Source organism: Pezoporus flaviventris, unplaced genomic scaffold, assembly GCF_033815535.1.
Source record: "Pezoporus flaviventris isolate CSIRO_AGI_PZ_B2104156 unplaced genomic scaffold, CSIRO_AGI_Pfla_v1 ptg000116l, whole genome shotgun sequence".
Classification (NCBI taxonomy): domain Eukaryota; kingdom Metazoa; phylum Chordata; class Aves; order Psittaciformes; family Psittacidae; genus Pezoporus; species Pezoporus flaviventris.
The window spans coordinates 1,206,994-1,234,366 of record NW_026892664.1 but is presented as its reverse complement, the minus strand read 5'-3'; the positions used below and the strand labels follow the sequence as shown (position 1 = coordinate 1,234,366).

The 27,373-nt window shown below is 48.5% G+C and overlaps 3 protein-coding genes across 3 annotated transcripts; all 3 read right to left on the bottom strand.

The window, feature by feature from the left end:
* Nucleotides 1-4,713: 4,713 nt before the first annotated feature.
* LOC133282252 (olfactory receptor 5AS1-like) lies at nucleotides 4,714-5,265 on the bottom strand (the record flags this gene model as incomplete). Its single annotated transcript, XM_061478299.1, has 1 exon — nucleotides 4,714-5,265. A coding segment is annotated over exon 1 (552 nt), but the record flags the coding sequence as incomplete, so codon positions are not given.
* A 10,025-nt stretch (nucleotides 5,266-15,290) lies between these two features.
* On the bottom strand, nucleotides 15,291-16,229 carry LOC133282251 (olfactory receptor 5J3-like). Its single transcript, XM_061478298.1, has one exon. The coding sequence runs from the start codon at nucleotides 16,227-16,229 to the stop codon at nucleotides 15,291-15,293; it is 939 nt and encodes a 312-aa protein (XP_061334282.1).
* Nucleotides 16,230-23,647: 7,418 nt separating this feature from the next.
* On the bottom strand, nucleotides 23,648-24,346 carry LOC133282342 (olfactory receptor 14C36-like; the record flags this gene model as incomplete). The annotated part of the gene is made up of 1 exon (XM_061478365.1): nucleotides 23,648-24,346. A coding segment is annotated over exon 1 (693 nt), but the record flags the coding sequence as incomplete, so codon positions are not given.
* Between the last annotated feature and the right edge of the window lie 3,027 nt (nucleotides 24,347-27,373).

Sequence of the window (27,373 nt, the reverse complement as noted above, 5' to 3'; positions counted from 1 at the left end):
ATGGACAGGGCTTAGGGTAACCTGCTCTAGTGGAAAATGTCCCTGCCCATGGCAGGGGGTTGGAACTGCATGAGCTTTAAGGTCCCTTCCAGTCCAAACTCTGTTCCTATGCAAGCTTACATAGATGTTTAGAGTGGTTTCCCCTCCCTCCTGAGAGCGTTCTCAACCAGGGTGATCTCCAAACCTGCCTTCTCAGCAGCTGCATGGGGAGGACACAGCACAAGCAGCTCCCTGGGAAGCCCAGAGCATCATGAGGAGCTGGAGCTCAGGACGCTGCTGTAGGAAGTTTCTTCTCAAGTTTAAGTGGAACCTCTTGTGTTCCAGTTTGTACCCAAGGAGTACATCCGAAAAACATCACTTTACTTTGGGCTAAGTGACACTGCCAGGGATGGGGCAGCCACAGCTTCTCTGGGCACCCTGTGCCAGCGCCTCAGCACCCTCACAGGGAAGAGCTTCTGCCTAAGAGCTCATCTCAATCACCCCTCGGGCAGGTTAAAGCCATTCCCCTTGGCTTGTCCCTACAGGCCCTGATGAAGAGTCCCTCTCTTATTCTATCTGAATACGTTGCTTCACATGTTGTGTTCTCTTTTCTTGAGGGAATTGTCCAAATGTCTCTACTTTTCATGAAAACTCCATCAGAAACTCTGATTAAAAGCTTATAAAGTGAGCATTTCACTTCACACCAATTTAAATTAGATTTTGACTGGTTGCCATTGCATTCATTCATTATTCATCACAGTTCTTTGCAGAAGACCACGGTTTCCAAAGGTGCTTATTTTAAACCACAAATTTATTCAGTTTGTCATTATACAAGTACATGTTCTTCCAGCAGTTGTACAGTTCATTAAACAGAAATGGTGTGTTTGGATTAAATGTTAAAACCCCTCCATCTACTATTTCATTTAGAGCATCTTTCCCCTCAATAATGTGATGACATACAGAAGGGGAAGTGACATGGTCAAATCCATAAAGCACAGACCTGGTACTGAACATCCAGAAAGGAAAAGATGTGAGGACCAGACATCCCAGGAAGATTTTAGTTGGGACATACTTCTGGCCACATGCTAACCTATGTGTGCCTATCAGAGGTCCTTAGCACTGCTCCAGCTCACTTACATGGGATAAATGTATTGGATGCTCATATCAGGTATCACAGAATCCCAGACTGGTTTATGTTGGAAGGGACCTAAAAGCTCTCAACTTCCAACCCCTGCCATGGGCAGGGACAATTTCCACTAGAGCAGTTTGCTCCAAGCCCCTGTGTCCAACCTGGCCTTGAACACTGCCAGGGATGGGGCAGCCACAGCTTCTCTGGGCACCCTGTGCCAGCACCTCGGCACCCTCATAGTGAAGAATTCCTTCCTCAAATCCAATCTGGATCCCCCTGCTTCAGTTTGAACCCACCACCCCTTGTCCTATCCCTACACTCCCTGATGAAGAGTCCTTCTCCTGCATCCCTGTAGCCCCCTTCAGACGCTGGAAGCTGCTCTGAGGTCTCCAAGCAGCTTCTCTTCTCCAGTCTGATCAGCCCGAGTGTTCTCAGCCTGGCGCAATACGGGAGCTGCTCCAGCCCCTGAGCACCCTCATGGCCTCCTCTGGACTTCCTCCAGCAGCTCCATGGCCTTCTTATGTTCCCTGCAGAGAAGCACTTGGGGGTGTTGGTCAATGAGAAAAGGACCATGAGCCAGCAGTGTGTGCTTGCAGACAAGAAATGAACCGTATCTTGGGCAGCATCCAAAGGAGAGTGGCCAGCCGGTAAAAGGAGTTGATCCTGCCCCTCTGCTCTGCTCTTGTGAGACTTCACCTGGAGCATTGTGTGCAGTTCTTGTGTCCTCAACATAAAAAGGACATGGAAGTGTTGGAACAAGTCCAGAGGAGGCCACGAGGATGCTCATGGACTGGAGCACCTCCCGTATGAAGACAGGCTGAGGAAGTTGGGGCTGTTCAGCCTGGAGAAGAGAAGGCTGCGTGGAGACCTCAGAGCAGCCTTCCAGAATCTGAAGGGGGCCTATAGGGATGCTGGGGAGGGACTCTTCATTAGGGACTGTAGTGACAGGACAAGGGGTAATGGGTTAAAACTTAAACAGGGGAAGTTCAGATCTGATATAAGGAGGAAATTCTTTCCTGTGAGGGTGGTGAGGCACTGGAATGGGTTGCCAAGGGAGACTGTGAATGCTCCATCCCTGGCAGTGTTCAAGACCAGGTTGGACAGAGACTTGGGTGGCATGGTTTAGTGTGAGGTGTCCCTGCCCATGGCAGGGGGGTTGGAACTAGGTGATGTTAAGGTACTTTCCAACCCTAACTATTCTATGATTCTAGTATTCTATAGACACCAAAACTGTATCAGAACTGCAGGGGATACCAGAGCTGTATTGAACCTTTGGTCCTTCCCTCAGATCTTCAAGCTCGCTTGGGATGAACAGTTATCAACCAGGCACTGGAGACAGTGGTCACTGCCTTACCTTAAGGCTGAGCCTCCTTTTTGTGGGAACTACTTTCATTTAGCACAATTTAAACACAAAACACCATGGTGCTGTCTCAGTCCTGCTATTAAATAACTGATACTTATTTGGATGAATTATCCAAGACTCAGGCCACGCTTAAAATCACCTGAACCTGTTTGAAGGAACCATTCATTCCCCAAACTCCTTCTGGCTGCATCAACACCTCCAAGACCAGTTCTCCTGCAGAGACCTACCCAGGAAGAAAGGCCCAGGACAGTTTGCTTTGTATTTCCCCATCTATCACATACCTCTTCCTTTCAGTGTTTCCCTGAGGAAGCCCTTTACATCCACAGAGATCATCTAATATTGCATTGAAGGGAGCCGAAAACAAACACAACAAAGCATCCTCTGTGTGGATGGTTCGCGCTGGTCATGGGGAGTCCTTTTCATCACATGCATTTATTTCCATACACTTTACTAGTGATTGTACAACACTTTGGTCAAAAGCATTGGCTCAAAATGTGGCTGCTTTGAGGATATATCAGGATGAAGTCATATTTCCCAGTCTTCCTCTGAAGAATCCTGAGTGCCGGTGTGTCCTGAATGCTTCTCCTAGATGAAGAGACATTATAAAACCCTTAGTAGAAATATTGAATGATAACCTTGTCCAGACATTTAAAAATGACAAAGGATGGGGCAGATAGAAGAGAACACCAAGCTATGAAAATGCGGGGAAGGAAGAAAGAGAAGAATGCAGATGGCTTTAGATGTTTTCAATGTCAACCTGTTTTTCTGCTGGAAGGCATCAGACTGACAGTCCAGGAGATGCACTGAAGGACGGGAAGTAAAGGATTTCTGTGTGGTTTTGAATGTCTTTCTTCCCCACTGAGTACTGGGCTAAACCGAAGGCTTGTGAAGTGGGAAAATCAGTGTAACAGAGGGAGAAATAACCCTCAACCTAATTTAGAAAAGAAGAATAATATAATTCAAAGATTATTGAAGAGAGCTACATGAATCCAGAAAGAGGCACTAAGAATACCTGGGTGTGCTTGTGCAGGGTGAATAATGCAGCTTGAAGTCCCAGATGCAGACAGCTGAGTACAGCACTTGCTCCATCAGCTTCGTCAAGATAGCCAGGCAAGCAGCGCTTTGGGTGTTCAGGGGAGAGGAATACCCCTGATCCTCCCTCCCAGCAGCACTCAGGCTCTTTACACCCCTACTTAAATTCGCAGCACAGCAGAGGCTCAGATATGACTTGTCCCCATTTAGCACAAAGGCTTTGTTGACCAACAGACTGTCACAGCTTTATTTCACAGAATCCCAGAGAGGTTTGTGTTGGAAGGGACCTTAAAGCTCCTCCAGCTCCAACCCCTGCCACAGGCAGGGACCCCTTCCACTGGAGCAGCTTGCTCCAAGCCCCTGTGTCCAACCTGGCCTTGAACACTGCCAGGGATGGGGTACCCACAGCTCCTCTGGGCACCCTGTGCCAGCGCCTCAGCACCCTCACAGGGAAGAGCTTCTGCCTAAGAGCTCATCTCAGTCTCCCTTCTGGCAGCTTCAAGACATTCCCCTTGGCCTGTCCCTGCAGGCCCTTGGCCAAAGCCCTCCTGCAGGTTTCTTATAGTCCCATTCAGACACTGGAAGCTGCTCTGTGGACTCTAAGCAGCTTCTCTTCTCCAGGCTGCACAGCCCCAGTGTTCTCAGCCTGGCCCCATATGGGAGCTGCTCCAGCCCCTGAGAATCCTTGTTGCATCTCTGGACTTGCTCTAGCAGCTCCATGTCCTCCTTGTGTTGGGGACACCAGAGCTGTATCAAATCCTCTTGACCTTCCACCAGTTCATCATTGAGGAAATGCTTATAAATCAGGCAATGTAGACAGTCGTCAGTGCCTTACCTCAAGCCTGAGCCTCCTTTTTGTGGGCTCTACTTTCATTTAGCACAATTTAGACACAAAACACATGGTGCTGTCTCAGGCCTGTTATTAAATACCTGATACTTATTTGGATGAATTACTGAAGGCTCAGGCCTTGCTTAAAACAGCCTGAAGCAGTTTGAAGAGAACCATTCGTTGTGCTGGTTCTCCATACCCTGCACTTGCTGTAATAATGACCAGTAGTGAGCTATAATGACCAATAATGGCCAGTAATGCTCAATTCCATAATCACATATTCCACATATTCCTTCCTTACCTCCACAGTACTGAAGAGCTCCAAATGTGCTTTCAAACCTTGCATAGATGTGGCAGCAGCTTTCGCTCCCACAGCCTCCTCAGAGCCCCCTTCACCTCCTTGTTCCTCAGGCTGTAGATGAGGGGGTTAAGGGTTGGGGTGAGGATGGAGTAACAGAGCGACACCAGCTTTGCCTGATCCCATGAGGATGCCTCATGAGGCTGGACGTAGGTGAGGATCGCGGGTGCGTAGAAGATGGTGATGGCAACCAAGTGGGAGGCACAGGTAGAGAAGACCTTCAGCCTCCTCGTGGCCAAAGGGATCTGCAGGACGGTGTGGAGGATGTAGGTGTAGGACACCAGGATCATCAGGAGAGGGCCCACAGTGTTTAACACAGCGTGGTAAACCTGGAAGACCTCATTTGTGCTTGTGTCTGAGCAGGAGAGCTGCAGGAGGGTGGGCAGCTCACAGAAGAAGTGGTTGATGCTCCTGGCCTGACAGAAGGACAACCTCCCTGCCAGTGTGATGTGCACCAGGGAGGTGAGGAACCCGATGGTGTACACCAGCACCATCATGCCATGGCAACGTGCCCTGGTCATGGTAGTGGTGTAGAGCAGGGGCTTGCACACAGCCGTGTATCGGTCGTAAGCCATTACCCCAAGCAGGAAGCTCTCACAGACAGCCAGAGCCACGAAAATATACATCTGGGCAAAGCAACCCCAAAAGGAGATGTGGCTTCTCCCCAGCAGGAAGGTCTCCAGAGCTTTTGGGATGATAGCAGAGGAAAGGCAAACATCCATGCAAGATAAGTGGCTCTGGAAGAAGTACATGGGGATGTTGAGGTGGGGGTCAGTGTTGATCAGCAGGATCATCATCAGGTTCCCCAGCACCATGAAAACGTAGAGGGATAAGAAGATTGTGAAGATGGCGGTTTGTAGCTCTGGGGCATCAGAGAAACCCAAGAGGATGAAGCTGGAGAGAACCGTGAGGTTTCCTCTGTCCGTCATTTCAATAAGTTGATGGATTTGGATTGAAATGAAAGGAATCACTGAAATACATCCCTACAAGAGAAATAATGTGGAAGTTTAGTTGGAGTATAATCCACAAAGTAAATGCAATAGAAAATGGTGTATTTGTAATGGTGTATTTCTGTGTGTAGCTCAAGATCTGAAGTCAAAGTGGTGAAGGAGCTCATTACACAACAGGAAATTAAAAGAGAATAATTCTAGAATGATTGATATATACATCACTAATGAAAGAGTGAGAAACATCATGTCTATCCAAACGTAATACAATAAAACCAAATAAGTACATCACAAAATGTGGAAAACAGAAAAGATTTTGTATTTTCTTCGCTCATTTCTGGGAATGTTAAGGATTTATTTTCTCCCTTTTTTTTTGTATTTTTCAGAGTGGATCAGTGCTCTTCCATAGATTCATTACTTGTGCTGCATCCTTTTCAACACCACACAAAGCCATGTACTTGAAATTTGTTTTACGTTCTAAGTTTATCTGCTTTTGAAGAACCCCCACCCTGCATAATGTTAAGGGAAATCAGTGGACTTCACTCCAGCAGAGCTTTGCTGGGAATGCAGTGAGCTGCCTATGACCAACCCAAATATGCACCTAAGGGTGTAAAATACAAAGCATACCATATATAAACCAAAATTTTAAGGCTTTACGCTTGGATATTCTCATGCTAAAATATTGCTAAATCAGTTGTAGATGGGGTCAGGAAGGTTGGTGTTTTTGAAGCAAACCTACTAGGCATACTAGGGCACTTTTATTCACACCATGGGTTATCATAGAATGGTTTGGGTTGAAGGGAAATTAAAGCTCACACAGCTCCAAACCCTGACACGGGCAGGCACACCTTCCACTAGAGCAGCGTGCTCCAAGCCCCTGTGTCCAACCTGGCCATGAACACTGCCAGGGATGGGGCAGCCATAGCTTCTCTGGGCACCCTGTGCCAGGGCCTCAGCACCCTCACAGTAAAGCACTTCTTCCTTATCTCCAACCTGAATTTCCCTGTTTCAGTTTAAACCCATCACCCCTTGCCCTATCTCTACAGTCCCTGAAGAAGAGTGAAATATAACATGCCATCAAGCATGTGAGAGGCAGCAAGACCAGGGTCAAACTGGACCCACCACCCATCAAACCCTTTTGTACCTGCTTGGTTAAAGAGGAAGGTGGTGGTGGATGCAGTGCCTGCAGCTCCTCCTGGAGACCATGCGATGGGTTGAAGGAGAGATGCTTGGGAGCAGGATGCTCCAGGCTGGCTGGTGGAGGGGTTTTTATCTCACAGGAAGCATTACCTCAGAGGCTTGTGTTGTGCAAACTGTTCTCCCAAAGGACCCTCCTCCCTCGGATAATTAGTTTGACTTGATCAGCAAAACAACCTCTCAAGTCCTCTCTCCCTCAAAGTCTTCCTGGCTGCATCAACACCTCCAAGACCAGTTCTCCTGCAGAGACCTACCCAGGAAGACAGGCCCAGGACACTTTGCTTTGTATTTCCCCATCTACCACATACCTCTTCCTTTCAGTGTTTCCTGAGGAAGCCCTTTACATCCACAGGGTTCATCTAATATTGCATTGAAGGGAGCTGAAAACAAAGCATCCTCTGTGTGGATGGTTTGCGCTGGTCATGGGGAGTCCTTTCCATCACATGCATTTACTTCCATGCACTTGACTAGTGATTGTACACCACTTTGGTCAAAAGCATTGGCTCAAAACGTGGCTGCTTTGAGGATATAGCAGGATGAAGTCAGATTTCCCAGTCTTCCTCTGAAGAATTCGGCGTGCCGGTGTGTCTCGAATATTTCTCCTAGATGAAGAGACATGATAAAACCCTTAGTAGAAATATTAACTGATAACCTTGTCCCAGTCATTTAGAAAAGACAAAGGATGGAGCAGATAGAAGAGAAAACCGAGGTATGAAAATGTGGGGAAGCAAGAAAGAGAAGAATGTAGATAGCTTTAGATGTTTTCAATGTCAACCTGTTTTTCTGCTGGAAGGCACCAGACTGACAGTCCAGGAGATGCACTGGAGGAGGGCAGAAAATTATTTCTGAGTGGATTTGAATGTCTTTCTTCCCCATTGGGTACTGGGCTAAAACCAAGGCTTGTGAAGTGGGAAAATCAGTATAACAGAGGGAGAAATAACCCTCAATCAAATTCTGGAAAGAAGAAAAATATATAATTCAAGGATTATTGAAAAGAACTACATGAAGGCAAAAAGAGGCACTGAGAATACCTGGGTGTGCTTGTGCAGGGGGAGTAATGCAGCTTGAAGTCCCAGATGCAGACAGCTGGGTTTTGTACTTGCTCCATCGGGCTCATCAGTATACCCATGCCAGCAGCACCTTGGGTGTTCAGGGGAGAGGAAGACCCCAAATCCTTCCTCTTTACCAGCATTCCTGCTCTTTACACCCCTACTTAAATTCACAGCAGAGCAGAGGCTCAGATATGACTTGTCCCCATTTAACACAAGGACTTTGTTGACCAATAGCCTGTCACAGCTTTATTTCTTAGAAATGCAGCCTGGTTTGTGTTGGAAGGGAAATTAAAGCTCCTCCAGCTCCAACACCTGCCACAGGCAGGGACCCCTTCCACTGGAGCAGCTTGCTCCAAGCCCCTGTGGCCAACCTAGCCTTGAACACTGCCAGGGATGGGGCAGCCACAGCTTTTCTGGGCACCCTGTGCCAGTGCCTCAGCACCCTCACAGGGAAGAGCTTCTGCCTAAGAGCTCACCTCAATATCCCCTCTGTCATGTCACGTGACCAAACCTTGTGGTCTGGAGTTGAAATACCTGGAAATATCAGTTAATATTTCCTTAAAACCAGAAATAACACCAGAAATCATTTGCTAATATAAAACATGAGCTCAGATACCAGTTGATTTGATGTCAGCAGGGCAAAGCCACCACCTTCTCCTTTTTGCTCTCTGAAGCCTGAAGTAAAGTTTATTATTATGTTTAATAGCATATAAATAATAAGATATATTAATTTCAAGTAATATTTAAGTAACAATCACTTTGGACAACAACATTCTTTCCAATACACAGTCACTGTCAGGTTTCAGGCTGCAGCCAGAGAAAGTCCTGTCCATCCCAGCACAGAATGTAGCCTTGGTTTAAGGAGAAGTGTGTTTTCCAGTTTTCAGGCTTCCAAGTATGTTTAGTCCCTTCTTTGTGCAGGTGCTATATCCACGCGTCCTTGAAGGTGCTGTATCCAACCATCCTCTTCAAGGTGCAATATCGAACCATCCTTGAAGGTGCAATATCCAGCCTGCTTCTTCTCATGGGGACCAACTCGTCATGCTTCAAGGACTGGCTGGAGATGGGCAGGAGGTACATGAAAAGGGAGCTGCCATAGTACAAAGCAGTGGAGATGAAGTGAGAGTCACAGGTGGAGAAAGCTTTGCGTTGACCAACCACAGACCACACTCACATGACAGTGGAAAGGACCAAAAAGTAGGAGATGAGGATGAAGACCGTGGTGCTCAGTACCTTGAACCCCACCACGGCAGCAACCATCACCTCAATGGCAGGGGTGTCAGAGCAGGAGAGGGCTAGCAGTGGTGGTCCATCACAGAAGAAGTGACTGATCATCTTGGACTGACAGAATGGGAGATGAACTATGGAAACCATGTGTATGGCAGAGCTGATCACACCAGCTAAGTAGGCACCAGCCAACATCCCAATGCAAAGCCTTTGGGACATGACTGTGGAGTAGAGAAGGCGGTTACAAATGGCCATGTAGCGATCATAAGCCATAGCAGCCAGCATGTAGCACTCGGTGGTGGCATAGGTTGTGAATGAGAAGAGCTGGGTGGCACATCTAATGAAGGAAATCACTTTCTTCTCCACTAGAACATGGAGCAAGGCTTGAGGGATGATGGTAGAGGAGTAGCAGACATCCAGGAGAGGCAACTGAAAATTCTGAAGAGGCCCAAATCCCTCAATAATATTAAGAATGTCAGGTTTTGTCTATCAATCAGCTACCCCACTTTAAGTCAATGTAAAGGGTGTATATATATACATATATACACACACATACATATATATAAGTCAATATGAGGTAAATTCTTTTTGAGAGAGGAAAACACCAAGGCCAGTCTTGGCTGAACACCACAACCACCACCAACACAGCTGGAAGCTAGTAGGTATTTTAAGGCAAGGAGGGAGGGCAACACCAGAATGAATAAACTGCAGGGTTCCTCATAGTTCCTCTCAAGCCATTGACACATGGAAGTCCTTGAACTCCTGAGTAACTACTGGGGAAAGGGAATTACTTCTCATCTTTTGGGTGCTGCCAGTCCAGGGTGAGTACATGAGGAAAAAATAGCTGTTCTCTGTGACCCAGGAGGAGCTCTTTGAGAGCAAATGTGGCTTTCCTTAGGGTAGGATGGTGCAGAACAAGGATTTCTCCACCCCACTTTGCTTTAGACACGATGCCTGACTTGGAGACAAAAGATACATTCAGGCTTGATCAAAGATAAATTCTGCCTGGGAGAAACCAGCAGCTCCAAAAATCACAGCTTACAACAGGCAGAATAAATCCTCATTGATTTTTCCTGCCTAACATTAATCATCACTTGAGAGAGTTACAGCAGAGAGCAAAGCAGGAGTGCGCGTGGCTGGTATCTGACAAGCAGAGACATGCTTAAGTCATCATTATTTGATGACCTTTTGCTGAAGGGGTGAGGTCCACCTCCAGAGCCAGACTCCTCATTTCAGATGTCCTGTGAGCAATGCGTGTGGTCTCCTGGTGTTATTAATGGGGATTTAGAGCTGCTTTTCACTGCTCACATAGAGATGCTGGAGGCAAAGCAGCTCCTGAGCCATCACCACGGAGCTGGAAGATGTGAGCCAAGTAATGAAAATCCAACTGTTTGGGTCTGGGGCTCAATCCTCCCCCTGAGGCAGCATCCACCTGCCCAGACACACACATCTCCTGCCAGGGGACAATTGACCTGAAGCTCACAATTAACAAAGGCTCACCCTCACTTTTTCTTGCTTGACAAACCAAGTGCTTGGTCTGAAGTGATCCAAGGGCAGATATGAAAACTGGGATGTTTCTAAGGCTGCAGCTTGTGCTATACATGACAGCTTCCCCCAGCAATCACATCTCCTTGCAGCTTGAGCACACTCACTGGAATGGAGATAAATTAATCTGAAAACCCATACCTTGCCGCCCTCGTTTAGATATTATCCATGCAGGTTGTGGGTCCACACTCTGCTGAAGAGTTAACTGAATATTTATCCCTGTATTCCTGGGGAAAGGACCTCCATTTGTGCCTTTCCTACTCCGATTTGGTAAGATCTTGTTTTTTGGCCAAGCTTTCAACAAGCTGCCCTAGGACTCACCAAGCAGACTGTTGCTAGGGTTATCCAAGATGTAACTCTTGACATTATGGATAGGAGAACATCCAGATGCTGTTATGATCCTACAGCCAAGCAAAACCTTGTAGCATAACCTCCTGGTTAGGTAGCAGTTACCTTGCTCTCATGGAACCATAGAATCCCAGACAGGTTTGTGTTGGAAGAGACCTTAAAGCTCCTCCAGCTCCAACCCTTCCCGTGGCAGGGACACCTTACACTGGAGCAGCTTGCTCCAAGCCCCATCGAACCTGACCTTGAACACTGCCAGGGATGGGGCAGCCACAGCTTCTCTGGGCACCCTGTGCCAGCGCCTCAGCACCCTCACAAGGAAGAGCTTCTGCCTAAGAGCTCATCTCAATTTCCAGTCTGTCAGTCCAAAGCCATCATAGTGGATGTTATCCTCAAGATCCCAGTACAGGAACAAGGGGAAGGTGCCAGATATATAAAGTTATAACACACTGCTTGGTTACCTGCTCTTTCGAGAGTCTTACAGCACAAACTGTCTAATGAGTGAAGAAAAGGATTGTTTAAAATATGAAGCAAAAGAGCCCCATGCTCACAGCACCAGCATCCCTCTGATTCCTGAAGGGGATGGTTTCTGCTGCCCTGAAATAAAGCAGAGGAGGTAAGGTTTGCTACAAGGCCTGTGGATCCTGTGGATGCCACAGGACAAAGCAGGGTTTTCATATCAGGGATTTCTTCCTCTTTGCTCTCAGATCCACTTGAAATGGGTTTTAATACTCCCAGCTTCTCCAGGCTCCAGCTAGAAGGGTAATGCTGCTCTGTCTTCTCCCATGCAGCATCTACCCGTCCTTCCAGAGCCTTGTCCTTTGTGATATTCACAGAGCCAGGGGTAAAACAAGTCAGGGGATTACACATTAACCGCCAGGGAGCTGTCAGACCAGGCAAAGTGCTCCCAAGAGCCAGGTCAGGATACACCCAACAGGATTTAAAATTAATGGCACCAGAAGGTCTTATTTGAACAATATCAGCCCTTTTAAGAGTTTTATCCAGCCTTCAAAAATCCCCAGAGGTGGTTTAGTACATAGCAGTATGTAGTGTGTCATATCCGTGTTCAAAAACAAGATTACCTCTTGAGAAGCACTCTTGGAAGTGTTCAACCCTCTGTGTAGTTACAATCCAGCTCTCCTTTATCTCAGTTCATGCTGCTACTTAGAAGGAAAAAATAAAGGCAGAACTTCCTTTGCAGCTGCCTTTCCATTTCAATCAGAAATGCTTCCATTACTGTGCTCCCAAAGATGAGAGGGGGCTGCAGGGCCTTCCAGGAAAGGACAGAAATCACCTCTTTACTCCCAGAAAGCCCTAGTAGGGAATGACCCTGGCTATTCCTGCCTAGCACTTAATGCTCTGCAACAAAAGGTGGGTTTCCTACCCCATGCAGGTTACCAGGATGGATCCACCAGTAACCCAGGAACTTGGTTACTGTATAGGCATCCTCACCCATTTAATTCAGCATCAGAGAGCACCTAAATAAGCCCAGCTGCTCCCCTGGGATTATTTAGGTGGTGATGGGTGTGATTTACATCCATCAACAACAAGGAATTAAATCCTTCACCTCCATGGGATAAAGGTTGAGACCTTACCTGATTTGAGATCTGATGTGTTTTTGTTTGCTTTCATTATAAAATCTGGGAGGGCTTTGTCAGGAGTAAAGATGTGCAATGGGGATACTTTCTGAGAGGGATCTGTGAATCTGTAGGAAACAACTGATGGAGAAAGGAATCATTTAAAACACCAGGAATTAGCACTTCAAATTGTGTATGGATAGCCCAGACTATTTAATGAAAAAAGCATTTAAAAGGCAGAGTGAATTTGATATCCTCAACATCAGGAGGACATGGATCAAGTCCAAAGGAGGCCACGAGGACGCTCAGGGGCTGGAGCAGCTCCTGTATGGAGCCAGGCTGAGAACATTGGGGTTGCTGAGCATGGAGAAGAGAAGCTGTGTGGAGACCTCAGAGCAGCTTCCAGTGTCTGAAGGGGGCTTCAAGGATGCTGGAGAGGGACTCTACATCAGGGACTGTAGTGACAGGAAAAGGGGTGATGGGTTCGAACTGAAACAGGGGGAGTTCAGGTTACAGATAACAAGGAAGCTCTTCCCTGTGAGGGTGCTGAGGCACTGGCACAGGGTGCCCAGAGAAGCTGTGGCTGCCCCATCCCTGGCAGTGCTCAAGGCCAGGTTGGACAGAGTCTTGGATGACATGGTCTAGTGTGTAGTGTCCCTGACCATGGCAGGGGGTTGGAACCAAGCTCCTTTCCAACCCAAACCACTCTATGATTCTACAATAATCTACATTTCATACAACCTGAAGCCTCAGCCAAGAACTGCATTAGGAAAAGTGGGGTTTAAAGCATAATTTCTAAATGCGAGGGGACTTTGAAGCTGTTAAACTATCTGACATTGCTTTAACAGGGTCAGGAAATAAACTGTCTACATAGGATCAGCCAACTGTAGAGGCAACATGATGGTCTTAGTTTATTTATCTATTATCTCTCAGTTTCTTGAGTAAGAACAAGCCACTTGGGTACCCAAAGCTTCCCAGCACGTAAGAAAAAGGTGGTTTTATCTTAAATGAAAGGAGTGACTATTGCAGAAACCTCCACTAGATGGTGGTGTTGTATAAGAAATCCCGATCCATGAGTTTCTAGCCACTTATTTGAAAATTTCTGCCTTTTATACCTAGAGGGACTCCTGTGACAATTTTGCACCTCTTGGAGGTGACCACAGAGAGCAATGGTACCAAGAAGGAACAAAAATCGCATAGAAAAAGGAATGAATTTTCTTCAGAAGTAGATGAAATGTAGCTTTGAAGGGGAAATGGGCATCTAAAGAGCAGGCATATGTGGATACTGTCATGTCCTGCTGGCAACAGTAAGAGTCAGCTTCAGGATGGTAACTTTAGTAAATTAGAGTAAAGAATAAGAATATATATATTATATATATATAATAAATATATATATATAATAAGAAATAAAATGTAAAGGATAAAGTATAAATAAGGAAGAAAGTATAAAAAAAGAATAAAAATTTATTCCTTAGTGCTGGCCAGGGTCAGATCCCTGTTTGGGTTATTTTCCCCTGGATTAAAGAGTGTTTTTCCCACTGGGGAAGCCACAGGTCAAGTGACCACAGGTGGAAAATCTCCATCCAGGACTCAGCCAAGCCTTCTCCTTCCTATCAGCCCTTCAGCTCCAAATCCATTCCCAGAGGAGCTTGTTAACACAGTTGGATCAGGGACATCTCTCACCTTTGAGTGATGAGCTTCTAAAGAAATAGGAAAGTTTTGGGTGTGTGGGGAAACCCTGTGGTGACTGTTTTCCCTGGTGGCATTGCGATTTTACAGCAACCAAGATATGGGGGAGCTGCAATTTGTGCCAGGAATGACTTCTTGCATAGGAAATAAAGACTTTTGATTGGGTTTTTTCATTACCTTTGATTTTCCCGTTGTTTCAGGGTCCTGGTGTGTTTCCATGTTCTCTTTGGATTTCTCTAATCCCCATTGCCTCAAACCAAGGTGCAACTCTCCTGCGGCAAATTCTACTGATAACATTCTTGCCTTTGTTTTTAACAAACCACTGTGGGTATAAATTAGAAAACTCCTTAGAGCTTCTCTTAAAGGCTTTGAGAAAGGCAGAACTTGAGGAGGAAAACTGAAAGGGTGAAGTTCCACAGCTGCCTGAAAAGAGGTGGCAAAGCCCAATTTGACTGTGATTTAACTCAGCAGCCTGGTTCCAAACACAGACCTGTTGTAGAATTTGCATTTCACTCACTTGGCTCATGCACAATATCCCATTGCTCCATAACTGCATTAAAACATCAGTTCATCCATTTAGATCTTGGGTTTCCATCCTTCCTGGGAAAAGCCCACAGCAGATGGACCCTCCCCACCCTATAAATCACTGAGAATCCAACTAAACTGAGGCAAGGAAAATCAGTATCATGGGTGTTGGTGTTGACATTTAACATAAGAATATATTGTGTTATATATAAATCTATAGTTTAGGACGTATTTAATATTGTGCTTTTGTATATATAGACACATATACATATAAGTTTATGTGTATAATTTGCCAGTCATAGGAACAGAGACCTCCTAGATGTCCTTTCTGAGCCATAACTATGTCCTGCTGGTCATAGTCACATCAGTGACTAGTCATGGTCACATCAGGTTGCTCCTGGCCTCATTCAGGCAGCTTCTGAACATGGCCATGGGTGGAGGCTCCACAGCCTCTGGAACAAAGCCTCATGTTACCCACATCCCTGGATCAGGGTTTTCAAAACCTCACTGTGATTCTTTCTGCAGTTCTCCTCAGAGCATCCTTCATCTCTTTGTTCCTCAAGCTGTAGATGAGGGGGTTGAGCATGGGGATCACCACCGTGTAGAAAACAGAGACCACTTTGTCAGTGTTCAGGAAGTAACTAGAGCTAGGGCGTAAATACATGAAGATGGTTGTTCCATACAACGTGGTCACCACAATCAGGTGGGACATGCAGGTGGAAGAGGCTTTTTGCCTGCCCTCAGCAGAACGGACACTCAGGATGGCAAAGAAGATGAAGAGGTAGGAGACCAGAACGGCAGAGATGGTGCTGAGCTCAATGACACCAGCCAAGGAGAAGAGGATCATCTCACTGATGTACGTGCTGGCACAGGACAGAGCCAGGAGAGGAGGAACATCACAGAAGAAGTGATTGATGACATTGGAGCTGCAGAAGGGCAGCCTGATGATGAAGGTCATCTGAATGATGGAGTTCAGGACACCCCCAGTGTAGCACCCTACCACCAGTCCCACACACAACCTCCGAGTCATAACAGAGGAGTAGAGCAAGTGGTTACAGATGGCCACATACCGGCCATAGGCCATGACAGCCAGCAGGAAAAACTCAGTTTTCACAAAGACGATGTAGAAGAACGCTTGACCCATACAGCCAGCAAAGGAAATGGTCTTCTTCTCCAATAGGAAGTTGACCGAAGTCCTGGGGGCTACCACGGAGGAGAAGCAGATGTCAACAATGGAGAGGCTGCCCAGGAAGAAGTACATGGATGTGTGGAGCTGTGGGGGACCTCGGATGGCTACAGTTATCCCTGTGTTGCCCAGAAGGGTGACGGTGTAGATGAGCAGCAACAGCACAAAGAGGGCTGCCTTCACCTCCGCTTGGTCACTGAGACCCTTGAGAATGAACTCTGCTGCTGAGGTGAGATTCTGCTCTGCCATTCAGGGCTTTTGTATCTGGCAAGGAAGGAAAAAAGTCTGGAAAACAAAGGACAGTGTTAACCATGCCTTTATTTGAACTGGAATGGGGTAACTTGACAATTAGCACCCTGTGCATCAAGGGATCCCCACTATTCATTTCCAGGGAGCTACAGTGGAATGGACTGCTCTGTGGCCATTTGCTCCAAGCTTGCCCACACAGGCTGGTGGAAAATCTCTTCTAATTGTTGTCACAAAGATCTCTAACCTGTAACAACATTCAGCAGCCTCCAGGGACAGGAAAAGCAGAGATCCAAGCAAGCACAAGTTGTTCTTCACAAGCCCTTTTGAAGAATCAAGGGGCAGGTGAGAAGGTGCAGCCAAAGGGCAGTCTGTGTCAATTATCTTAAACACCTGCTGCAAGCAGCTTAGGTAATTACCTCTGGACGGATGCCTGGAGAAGACAGCTGGGATTATAGAAGATGAAGGCTGACCCAAGCCTCCAAGCACTAAATGAGCCTGAAAGGCTACTGATGGTTAGGAACACAGGGGTCTATCTAGGAGCAACTTGTCAGAACATGACTGATGGTCCATTAGACCTTTTTACTGTGCTCCAGGTACTTCCAGAGTGTTTCAGCTACCCATTCTTGACTCCTTTTTGCACAGAGACAAGTCATTCCACTGCTCCACTTCTATTGCAAGACCAAACCCATTCCATTACAACTTCTTTTGAAAAGGGATGATGTTAATCCAGTTCTTTCTATAACATTTTTGGAGGGGTGTAGCAGCAAATTGATAGTATATTCATGGTAACTTCAGTGTCGTTTGCCTCTGCTCAACACACTCAATAGACACCAGATTCTTCCAATGCCTGGAACGTTTTTGGGTGTTACAATTCACACTGTTTCTTTCAGTATAGCTGAGTTTTCCCTTTAAATACTAGAAGCCCATGCTTTGAGATTAGACCGACAGCATGAACAGAGTCATATTTGGATCAGATTTGATCCATAAGTGAGATTTATTCATCCATCAGTTGCCAACAGCATTAAGCATTGGTATATGAGCTAACTGCCAAGAGTCTCATTGCAGTCAGGAGAAATGAAGGTGGTGGCTCAACTGTTCATACGTGGGAGTCCAGGACTATCAAAGACCTACCATACATCCCTCTGGCTACCCTAAAGGACACAAGCCATGCCTGCCGGACCTGTGTCCATACATCCTATGATACTTCAGGAGGAATTGGATGGATCAATAGAGTCTGTGTAGCCCAAAGGAGGATTTGCCATGTCCAGAGAAGACCCACACATGGTTGCATGAACAGACTAAGATCTCCATCAGAACCAGAGAACACCAGGGTGGAAGGGACCTCAAGGATCATCTGGTCCAACCTTTCTAGGCAAAGCCTGATCTAAGCTAGATGTTCCAGCACCTTCTCCAGCTGAAGCTTAAGTGTCCAATGGTAGGGAATCCACCACTTCCCTGGGGAGACTGTCACTGGGCTACTGATTTGTATCCCTGAGAGCCTAGAGGACTGGCTGAGAAATGGACAAATGAGATGGGTTTGGGCTCACCCTGCTCCACATCAGCGTGACATACAGACCAACACATGAGCTATAGGTGTCCCAGGTTATCTTCCAGTCTGTGAACTCCAGTGGTGCCATTCAGTTGGCCAAAGGAATGGCTGAGAAATGCTGCAGGACTCACTGGAACCCATGAGCTTCTGGAGGAAACCATCAATGTCACCAGCACAACCAGCAACAACCTGCACCAACAAACCCAAATATGGATGGAGAAGAGCAATGCAGACAGCTGTGTTGACCCCTGGTTGGGTTTAGCTTCTACAAATGGCAATATTTTAACAGCAAGGTTTATATTTGGGGAGTTTCTGTGCCAACACTTTCACCAGTGATTCCTGTTTGTTCCCACTGTATCACCAATCCTTCAGGTACAGCTCAAAACACGCTCCCCTTCCCTGAAAAGGTGACTAAAAACACATATTCCAGTTATTGCCAGAATAAACTTATTTTGCTTCTTACAACAGCATGACAAGGAGGAAAAACAACTTGTAGAAAGCAGGTAGACAGTCATCAGGTTATTAGGTATAAACCTTCGAAGTTTTTATCACTAAATTCCTCATCTTGTATCAGCTCTGTTGTGTCTAAGGATGTTTTGAGCCTATTAATTTTCCTCTTATAATGAAGGTGGTAATGGAAAGGGGGAGTTTCAAATAAAAAGTACATTGAAGTTATACAGAAATGAAATCTGACATAAGGAGGTGCCATGACTCATAGGCTGGGTGGGCCTCCGCCACCTGAAATTCAGATGTCCTGAACTTAAATATATCAGAATCATGGTATACGTTCTATATGCAGCTGATATCTTTATATATCTTTATTGTATCTTTATGCACCATCATTCACTTGAGCCATTTGAGTTCCTTCTAAGGAGGGAGACTGAGATCAGACATAATGTCTGCTTATTAAACTCCATTTTTGGGCAGTGAAATCCCACAACTAATGGTCTTGTGGATACAGAGAACTACATGCTTAGAGAAAAAAAAAAAAGAATAAAAATAGAAATGTGTTTTATTGCAACAAATGCAGCATGGCTTTACTGTACATTAAGTTTGAATATATGTACTAAACAATTCCACTCAACAGCACATTTAGGAACCATCACTGTCGAATTCTTTGCTCTGTATATAAACAAAATCATTTGAAGTATTTCTTCACTATTGTCATGGTTTAAACCCGGTCAGGTAATTCGTTCGCTCACTTACCCCCCTTTCTTGCCCTCCCCCTGCTCTCGGAGGGACGGAGAGGAGAATCAAAAGAATGCAACTCCCACGGGTTGAGATAAGAACAGTTTAGCAACTAAGGTATAACACAAATCACTACTGCTACCACCAATGATAATAATGATAAAGGAAATAACAAGGGAAGAGAATACAACACCTCAGCACCAGCTGACCGATAACTCGCCCCCCAAGCCCGACCAAGCTCCGACCGATACCTCCTCCAACCCTGCAGTCTCCCAGTCCTTCCGACTAACTCCCAGTTACATCCTGGGCATGACGTGCTGTGGTATGGAATACCTCTTTGGTCAGTTTGGGTCAGGTGTCCTGTCTCTGCTTCCTCCTGGCTTCCCCTCCTCCCTGGCAGAGCATGAGGCTCACAAAGTCCTTGGCCAAACCAAAACATCCTTGTTATCAGCTCTGCTCCCGAGCTGAAAGTCAAAACACTGCACTGCACCAGCTACCAAGAAGGAGAAAAAATGACTGCTACTGCTGAACCCAGGACATTATCCACCCCTTATTCCATACCATTCACGTCATGCTCAGTTCCCACATTTTCAATATACCATCACTCTTATCTTAGTGCATGGACCAGTCCCTATAAAGCTGCTGCGTCCATCTGGTCCATGATGTCAGGCTTCATCTCTTGTAACAGTCTTCCAGAGCAGGAGAGACTGTGTGCAGTGTTCACACTTGTGAATAACCTGGGCAATAATGTCCATTGCTAAGTCCACCCCTCGATCATGAGTCCATCTCTATGTTGCATCTCTGCTCTGATGGCCTGAAGTGCCATGGGCCCACCAGACTTAAAATAATTCACTGTCCCCTTAAGCAGTTTCTGCAGCTTGCTGCTGGGGACTCCATACAGCTGCCTTCCATCTCCGATGCTTCCAAAGCACTGGAGGGGCCCAGTGGACTAGATACTTGCCCATACTGTCCCCCACACCCTGCCACTCATGACTGTCCAGCTTTGGGGAAAATCTCTTGGTCCCCCTATATTGTTGTCTAACCCCAGACAAGACCCAAACCCGACTCTGCGTAACTTTTGAGATCAGACAAAATGGTTGTGGGTAGAACACAGCCTGTGTGTGTGCCAGCATGCTGATCCCCATCACAATCAGCAGGCAGGTCCCAAGGATACCCAAAGGCCATTCAAAACCTTCAGAACTCTCAGTTGATGCTGCTGTACTTGTCACTGGGGCTGGTGTAGCTGCTGTGCTTGCCGGCTCTCCCACCACCGGCTTCTCTGAGTCCAGCTCTTCCTCCTCTGCCTTGCTGGGAAATGCTGCGTGGTCTCCTGCATCCTCCTGGGGCTCGGCGGGCGGCTTCCGGGAAATGCTCTCGGCCGTCGCGGAGCTGGGCTCCTCGGTGGGGCTCGGCTCCTCCGCCGCCTTCTCCCGCTGCTCGGCAGCCGCCTCCTTCCGCTCCGCGACCGCCCCGATCTCCTCCACCGGCAGCCGTCTCCTCGTGGCCTCTGGCCCCGTTCTCGCCGCCGCTTGGTCCCTGGGGCCGCTCTCCCGGGCCGCTTCAGCAGCCGCCGGCTCCCGGGACCGCTCCCCCTCGGCTCCCCGCAGCCTCACGAAGATGGAGAGTAGGGTGAGGGCCAGGACGGTGAAGAGCAGCCGGACGGCCAGGTACAAGTCCACGGCCACGTCCGTCCCGCCCTGCTGCTGGAGCCCACCCGTATTACAAGCCATTGCCATAAAGCACAGTGAGACAAGAACCTTAGCCCAGGCCCCACACTTGATAAACACTAACACAGCAAATACCGGCTCTAAGAAAGTTACAACGGTCTGAAGCAGTGAGATCAAGAAGAACAACTCTGATACCCAATAAATCAGCATTGTGACGAATGACTATTAATCCAGTCAAATCTGTCGTTATCTCAACCCTTCGTGCCCCACGCTGGGCGCCAAAAAGAACTGTCGTGGTTTAAACCCAGTCAGGTAACTCGTTCACTCACCCCCCCCCCTTCTTTCCCTCCCCCTACTCCCGGAGGGACAGAGAGGAGAATCGAAAAGAATGCAACTCCCACGGGTTGAGATAAGAACAGTTTAGTAACTAAGGTATAACACAAATCACTACTGCTACCACCAATGATAATAATGATAAAGGAAATAACAAGGGAAGAGAATACAACACCTCAGCACCAGCCAACTGATAACTCGCCCCCCAAGCCCAACCAAGCTCCGACCGATACCTCCTCCAACCCTGCAGGTCTCCCAGCCCTTCCGGCTAACTCCCAGTTACATCCTGGGCATGACGTGCTGTGGTATGGAATACCTCTTTGGTCAGTTTGGGTCAGGTGTCCTGTCTCTGCTTCCTCCCGGCTTCCCCTCCTCCCTGGCAGAGCATGAGGCTCACAAAGTCCTTGGCCAAACCAAAACATCTCTATCAGCTCTGTTCCCGAGCCGAAAGTCAAAACACTGCACTACACTAGCTACCAAGAAGGAGAAAAAATGACTGCTACTGCTGAACCCAGGACAACTTTGTAGAGGTTTTCTTCTCTTCCTGCTAGCAAGAAAACCTCCATCATCTCTGCAGCCACATTTCAAGTAGTTGTCAGCTGCTACTATAGTGTCAATTCAGCAGGTGGAGTGAATACCCCTCAGCAAGCTGATCTAAAGGAGGCTTCTAGAGGAATGGGTGATGCCATCAGTCTAGAGAACTAAGCACCATGGGAGAGCAGTGGGAAAACACAATGGTCTGGATTGAGAACTTCTTGGCAAGAGCCAAAAGAAAAGGTGGTGTCCTTGGGTGCAAGGTACCCCATGCTCTGGGGACAGGGCACCTCATCTGGGACAGCTTCCTGCCTGTAGCACCCTCTCTGCTGCACACACCCCACTCTCTGCCTGCACTCTCAAGTGTCTCACAGAAGCTTTGCACTTCCCCTGCAGCAGCGACCCCTCACTGCAGGAGATTCCTGCATTCCCCAGGCTCAGGGATGGATGCTGCATTCCAGGCAAGTTTGGGTAGTGCAGGAGAGGGAGACAGGAAGGTGGGCTCATGGGGCATGATGAGCAGCGTTCAGGCACCCCCAGCAGTGGGTTCCCCATGTGCCACACTGAGGCATGTTCCCATGAGGGAAAGTTCTCAGCCTCTTGTCTGTCCAGAGCCTGCAGCCACACTCCAGGAACACCTACTCCTCCTCCACCTACAGACACGAACTGCTCCCCATTGCTGGGCTCCGTCCTGCTTGTAAGGATTTGTTAAAGCCCTGAACCACCACCTTGCTTCTTGCTGACTTCCCTCCACCCTCTCTCACCTCCCTACACACTGCTCATTGCCACCAGTAACTAACTGAAGAGCTAAGAAGCTCTCAAGTCTTTCCTCAGGGGCTGACCATGTTTCTCCATTCACCATTGATGGATCCATTGAGTGCCAGGTGTGAGGTTCCTGCAGAGGCAGAGATGCCCCTGGGCAGAGCCCTGCTGCCGGGAGGGGTGTGCAGGGCAGAGCTCAGCACACAGCCCCTGGCATGGGCTCTGGGGGCACTGAGAAGGAGCAGAGCTGGGCACAGAGCAGCAGCTCCTGGCAGGGACAGCTCCAGGCAGCAGAGACATGGGCAGGGAGTGGGGGAACCTGATGCAGCACTTGCCTGAGCCGATGGGAACAAGGTTTCCTTCTGTCCTGACTGAACCTCTCCTCTGTCACTATCCCCCACTGCCTTTTGTCCTCCCACCAGACACCACGATAAGGAGCCTGGATCTGTATTCTCCATGTCCTCCTTGCCGCTACAGGCAGCCAGTCCCCAACAGCCTTCCCTTCCCAAGATCTCAGGTCCCCATCAGCCTTCCCTTCTCCAGGATGCACAAGCCCAGCTTCCCCAGCCTCTCCCCACAGGCACCGTGTTCCTACCCCTGCCTGTCCTGAGGGCCCGTTGCTGAACCCACTCCTGCTTGCCAATAACGTTCCTGAAGGGGGGATGTGAAACCTGGATGGAGGATTCCAGATCATCCCTTCCCTTGTTCTCCTGCCGTGCTCCTGCTCATACGACCCCCGATGCTGCTGTCCTCCCTTGCTGCCTCCTGTCCAGCTCCTGGCCACCCAGACATTTCCCCTGGGCTGTTCTCAGCCAGGCAGCCCCAGCCTGTGCCATTGCTGGGGAGCTCCCTGCAGGGACCCCTGTGTTCCCTGCTCCCCTGCCCAGGACACCCTGAGAGCTCTGCACCCCCCCCCCATGCCATCCCATCTCCCCACACCAGCACAACAGCCCCAGGCCCTTGGGCTCCCCCAGAGCTCTTCCTGCTGCAGGCACAGAGCAGCCATCCCACAGCTGGAGCAGCCAGAAAGCTGCTTTCATTCCCCTTCATTCCTGACATGTGAGGACATATCACAGAGAAGAAGTTGCTGCAGGATCATTTATTTTACTGAAATACAATCAGAGACCAGAGTGACACAAAGTCTGTGGGTCACACAACACGAGTGGCAAATTAATTAGGACATGAAAACTGGCATTTCTATGAACACAACATCATCACAAATTGAAATAGGAAAACAAATGTAAAGCAGCAAAGACAGGCACGGCCTGTCATGACCTACACTGGAAACCCTTTCCAGGGTAAAGCTAGCAGCGTGTATCTGCTGAAACACATCTGGTTACCAGCTTCCTCACAGCATCCTTCAGCTCCTGGTTCCTCAGGCTGTAGATGAGGGGGTTCACTGCTGGAGGCACCACCGAGTACAGCACAGACACCACCAGGTCCAGGGATGGGGAGGAGATGGAGGGGGGCTTCAGGTAGGCAAAGACAGCAGTGTTGACAAAGAGGGAAAGCACGGCCAGGTGAGGGAGGCACGTGGAAAAGGCTTTGTGGCGTCCCTGCTCAGAGGGCATCCTCAGCACAGCCCTGAAGATCTGCACATAGGACCCCACAATGAAAACAAAACAGCCAACAACAATCAGGGCACCAACCACAAGAAGCCCGACTTCCCTGAGGTAGGAGTGTGAGCAGGAGAGCTTGAGGATCTGCGGGATTTCACAGAAGAACTGCTCCACAGCATTGCCTCGGCACAGGGGCAGTGAAAATGTATTGGCTGTGTGCAGCAGAGCATTGAGAAACCCAGTGCCCCAGGCAGCTGCTGCCAGGTGGACACAAGCTCTGCTGCCCAGGAGGGTCCCATAGTGCAGGGGCTTGCAGATGGCCACGTAGCGGTCGTAGGACATGGCAGTGAGGAGATAAAACTCAGCTATGAGAAAAAAGAGAACAAAAAAGAGCTGTGCAGCACAACCTGTGTAGGAGATGTCCCTGGTGTCCCAGAGGGAATTGGCCATGGATTTGGGGACAGTGGTGGAGATGCAGCCCAGGTCCAGCAGGGAGAGGTTGAGGAGGAAGAAGTACATGGGGGTGTGGAGGCACTGGTCACAGGCTGTGCTGGTGATGATGAGGCCGTTGCCCAGGAGCGCAGCCAGGGAGATGCCCAGGAAGAGCCAGAAGTGGCAGAGCTGCAGGTCCCGCGTGTGTGCGAATGGCAGGAGGAGGAACTGGGTGATGGAGCTGCCGTTGGACATCTGCTGCCTCTGGGCATGGGGCAGTGTCCGCGGAGAAAAAGGCAGTGACAGGTTAGGACAGGAGGGATGTCAGATACAGAAGTTCAGTTTACACATTCACAACTGAGCACATTTTAGCAGGAGAGGAGAGGTTCAGCGTCGTCGCAAGTGATGTCATTACAGTGCTGAGGCTTCTTCCTAGGTACAATCAGAAGAGCATTGCATCAGGCCAAAAGTCTCAGTTCTTTGCAGAACCAAGAGAGCTGCAGTGTCCATCAGTCCTCTCCCACTTGCCCTGTGCTCAAACTTGCACTGCCTGTAAGGTGCCTTCACACACAAATTGATCTTAAGAACCCCCACAGACATCTGTCCTGTGCTGAGACCAGGGGAGAACGGTTTCAAAGGACAGTCCACAGAGCTCTCACGCTGAGAAGCAAAGGGCTGTGGGCAGCAGAGCACGGCCAGCAGCCACCTCCAGTGCCAGACCCCAAGAGAGCTGCCTGAACGCACCCTCCCCAGGGCTGGGCTGCACTTTCAACCCACTCCCTGCCCATCCATATCTCTGCTGCCTGGAGCTGTCCCTGCCAGGAGCTGCTGCTCTGTGCCCAGCTCTGCTCCCTCTCAGTGCTCCCAGAGCCCATGCCATGGGCTGTGTGCTCAGCTCTGCCCTGCACACCCCTGCCTCTGCAGGGGCTCAGGAGCAGCTCACACAAGCCCTCACAAGACTCTTGATGCCTCCCCCAAAGCAGAGAAGAAAATTCCCAGCTCCCACTGCCCAACCTGCCCACCAAGACGGAAAAACATCAAAGCTCAGCATCCTTCCCTATCAGGTAAATGATGCCTCAGTGTCTTTCAGAAGGACCCTCTTTAGAAGTGCTCAGAGTGATGGCAGATTGGAGCAGCGTCACCCACCCAGCACTTCCCTTCCCTCTCAGGGGTTTCTCCTTTCCCCTCAGCTCCCCCCGAGCTCCATGGGGAGCTCCCGGGCAGGCCGAGTGCTGACCCTGGCAGGCAGCAGAGTCCCTGCCCCTGCACACAGCCTTTGGGCTGCAGGGACCCTGCTGCAAGGGCAGCGCTGGGCACCCCCGGCTGCACACCCACATTCACACCCTGCAGCCAGCCCCGGGACAAGGGACCTGCCTTGTCCTGTCCCTGCGTGGTGCAGGGGAAGCCCTGCTCTGCAGCACATCCTCCTCCTTATCTACAGAGAGAAACTGCAGCTGCATTGCCCTGCACCCAGTGCCTTACCACAAACAGGGCTGGGAAGGTTTCTCCTTCAGAAGGTTCCTCCTCCTCCTCCTCAGCATCCTCCACTGCCAAGTGCCTTTAAGCTCCCTGTGTCTCGCCGGTCTCCCCTCGGTCCCAGCTTAGCAGCAGAGGCCCAGCCCAAGGTGGCTCTGCCTCTGCCCCCATGGGCTCCTTCCAGGGCTCCCTGGGGCTCCAGGGAAACACCATGGGAAACAGCCTGATGATACAAAGATTTAAGGCTAAAAATCTTTGTTTCTTACAATCAATCAATTAATTTGAAAATGGCCCTTTGAGAACATCGAATCCAACCATTAACCTATCTCTGGCAAGTCCACACACTGAGCATGAGAACATCTCTGGTGGGATACCCTGCTTGGATGGTCAGCAACAGCAACTGGGGCTTTAAAGTTGAATTTTACATCCTACCTTAATTTCACTAATTTATATCCTATTCTGTTTGTTGTTAAACATTCTGCTATACATTAGAGCATAGAAATCAGCTGAACAAGTTATGTTGATGCAGAAACCTGTCCATATATATAATTGTACTTAAACTCATTTAAGAAATTCTTAACAACTAAGCAACCAAACATTGCCCTCAATTTATAACTGGAATTCAGCACTACTCTGTTTACTGGCACAGTGGCAAGAGGTGAGCACACCACTCTGAGAAAGATGAACTGACTTTAGTTACGGGGCGGAATGTGCTGACTCACTTCCCCCCGATTTCCTGGAGCCCTCTGCTTCCCCAGGAGTTCCTGTTAGGCCCCAGCCTTTGCACAATGCAAGGAGTTGGATGCTGGCTGCTCCCTGGCTGCACGAGGAGCTCTGGTTGCCTGGCAAAGGTGGGAGCAGCACACAGAGATCAGGAAAGTTGGATACTCCCTGCTCATACCAGGAGCTCTTTCAGGTTGATCAGGCATTCCCTGACAGCCTGCAACAGAGCTGTTGTGCACTGTTGAAACTGACACAGAGTTGTGGCCAGGATGAAATCTGACTGATGACTAAAGCCCGTCATCTGACGACCCTACAAGTGGTAGTGCCAAGAGAGAGATCCTTTGAGCTCTCCTGGACCGCAGTGTGCTGTGAGCGGCATCTCCCTCATAGTGAGGCATCTCTGAGAGCCCCCTAAACTCTCCAGTTTAGCTAATAGGGAGATCATCTGGCTGGGCCGATCCTGCTGCTCACTGACACTCAGCCCTTCGCCCGCTGAGGAGTGCTTCCAGAGCTGCTGGGAGTATTGTGCTCTGCTTTTACTTTTCACTGCACCAAGGGCAGCTTCAGCATAGGGATGCATCTAGATCTGTGCACAGCCATCTAGCTCCATCTCAGTGTGTTGTGTTAGGTTGGATATTTAATTGCAAGCGCGTGTATATTAGCTTCAGTGATCAAGTGCTGTTAGAAATCCTGTGATTGAGTTTACAAATGCAAACTGCTGCTAGCTGGCATTTGTGATCCTTTAGATGAATACCAGGCCTGAGACTAAGATGGAATCCAGCTGCACACAGACTGCTCTCAGAGAGGGATCTTAGAAAGCAAAGAGATCCAATCTGAACCTCGTGACTCAACAAGAGGGTCTCCCTTATTCCTTTCTGTTTGCAGTTTCTATACACATGATTTCAGTTGAATGCCGTATAA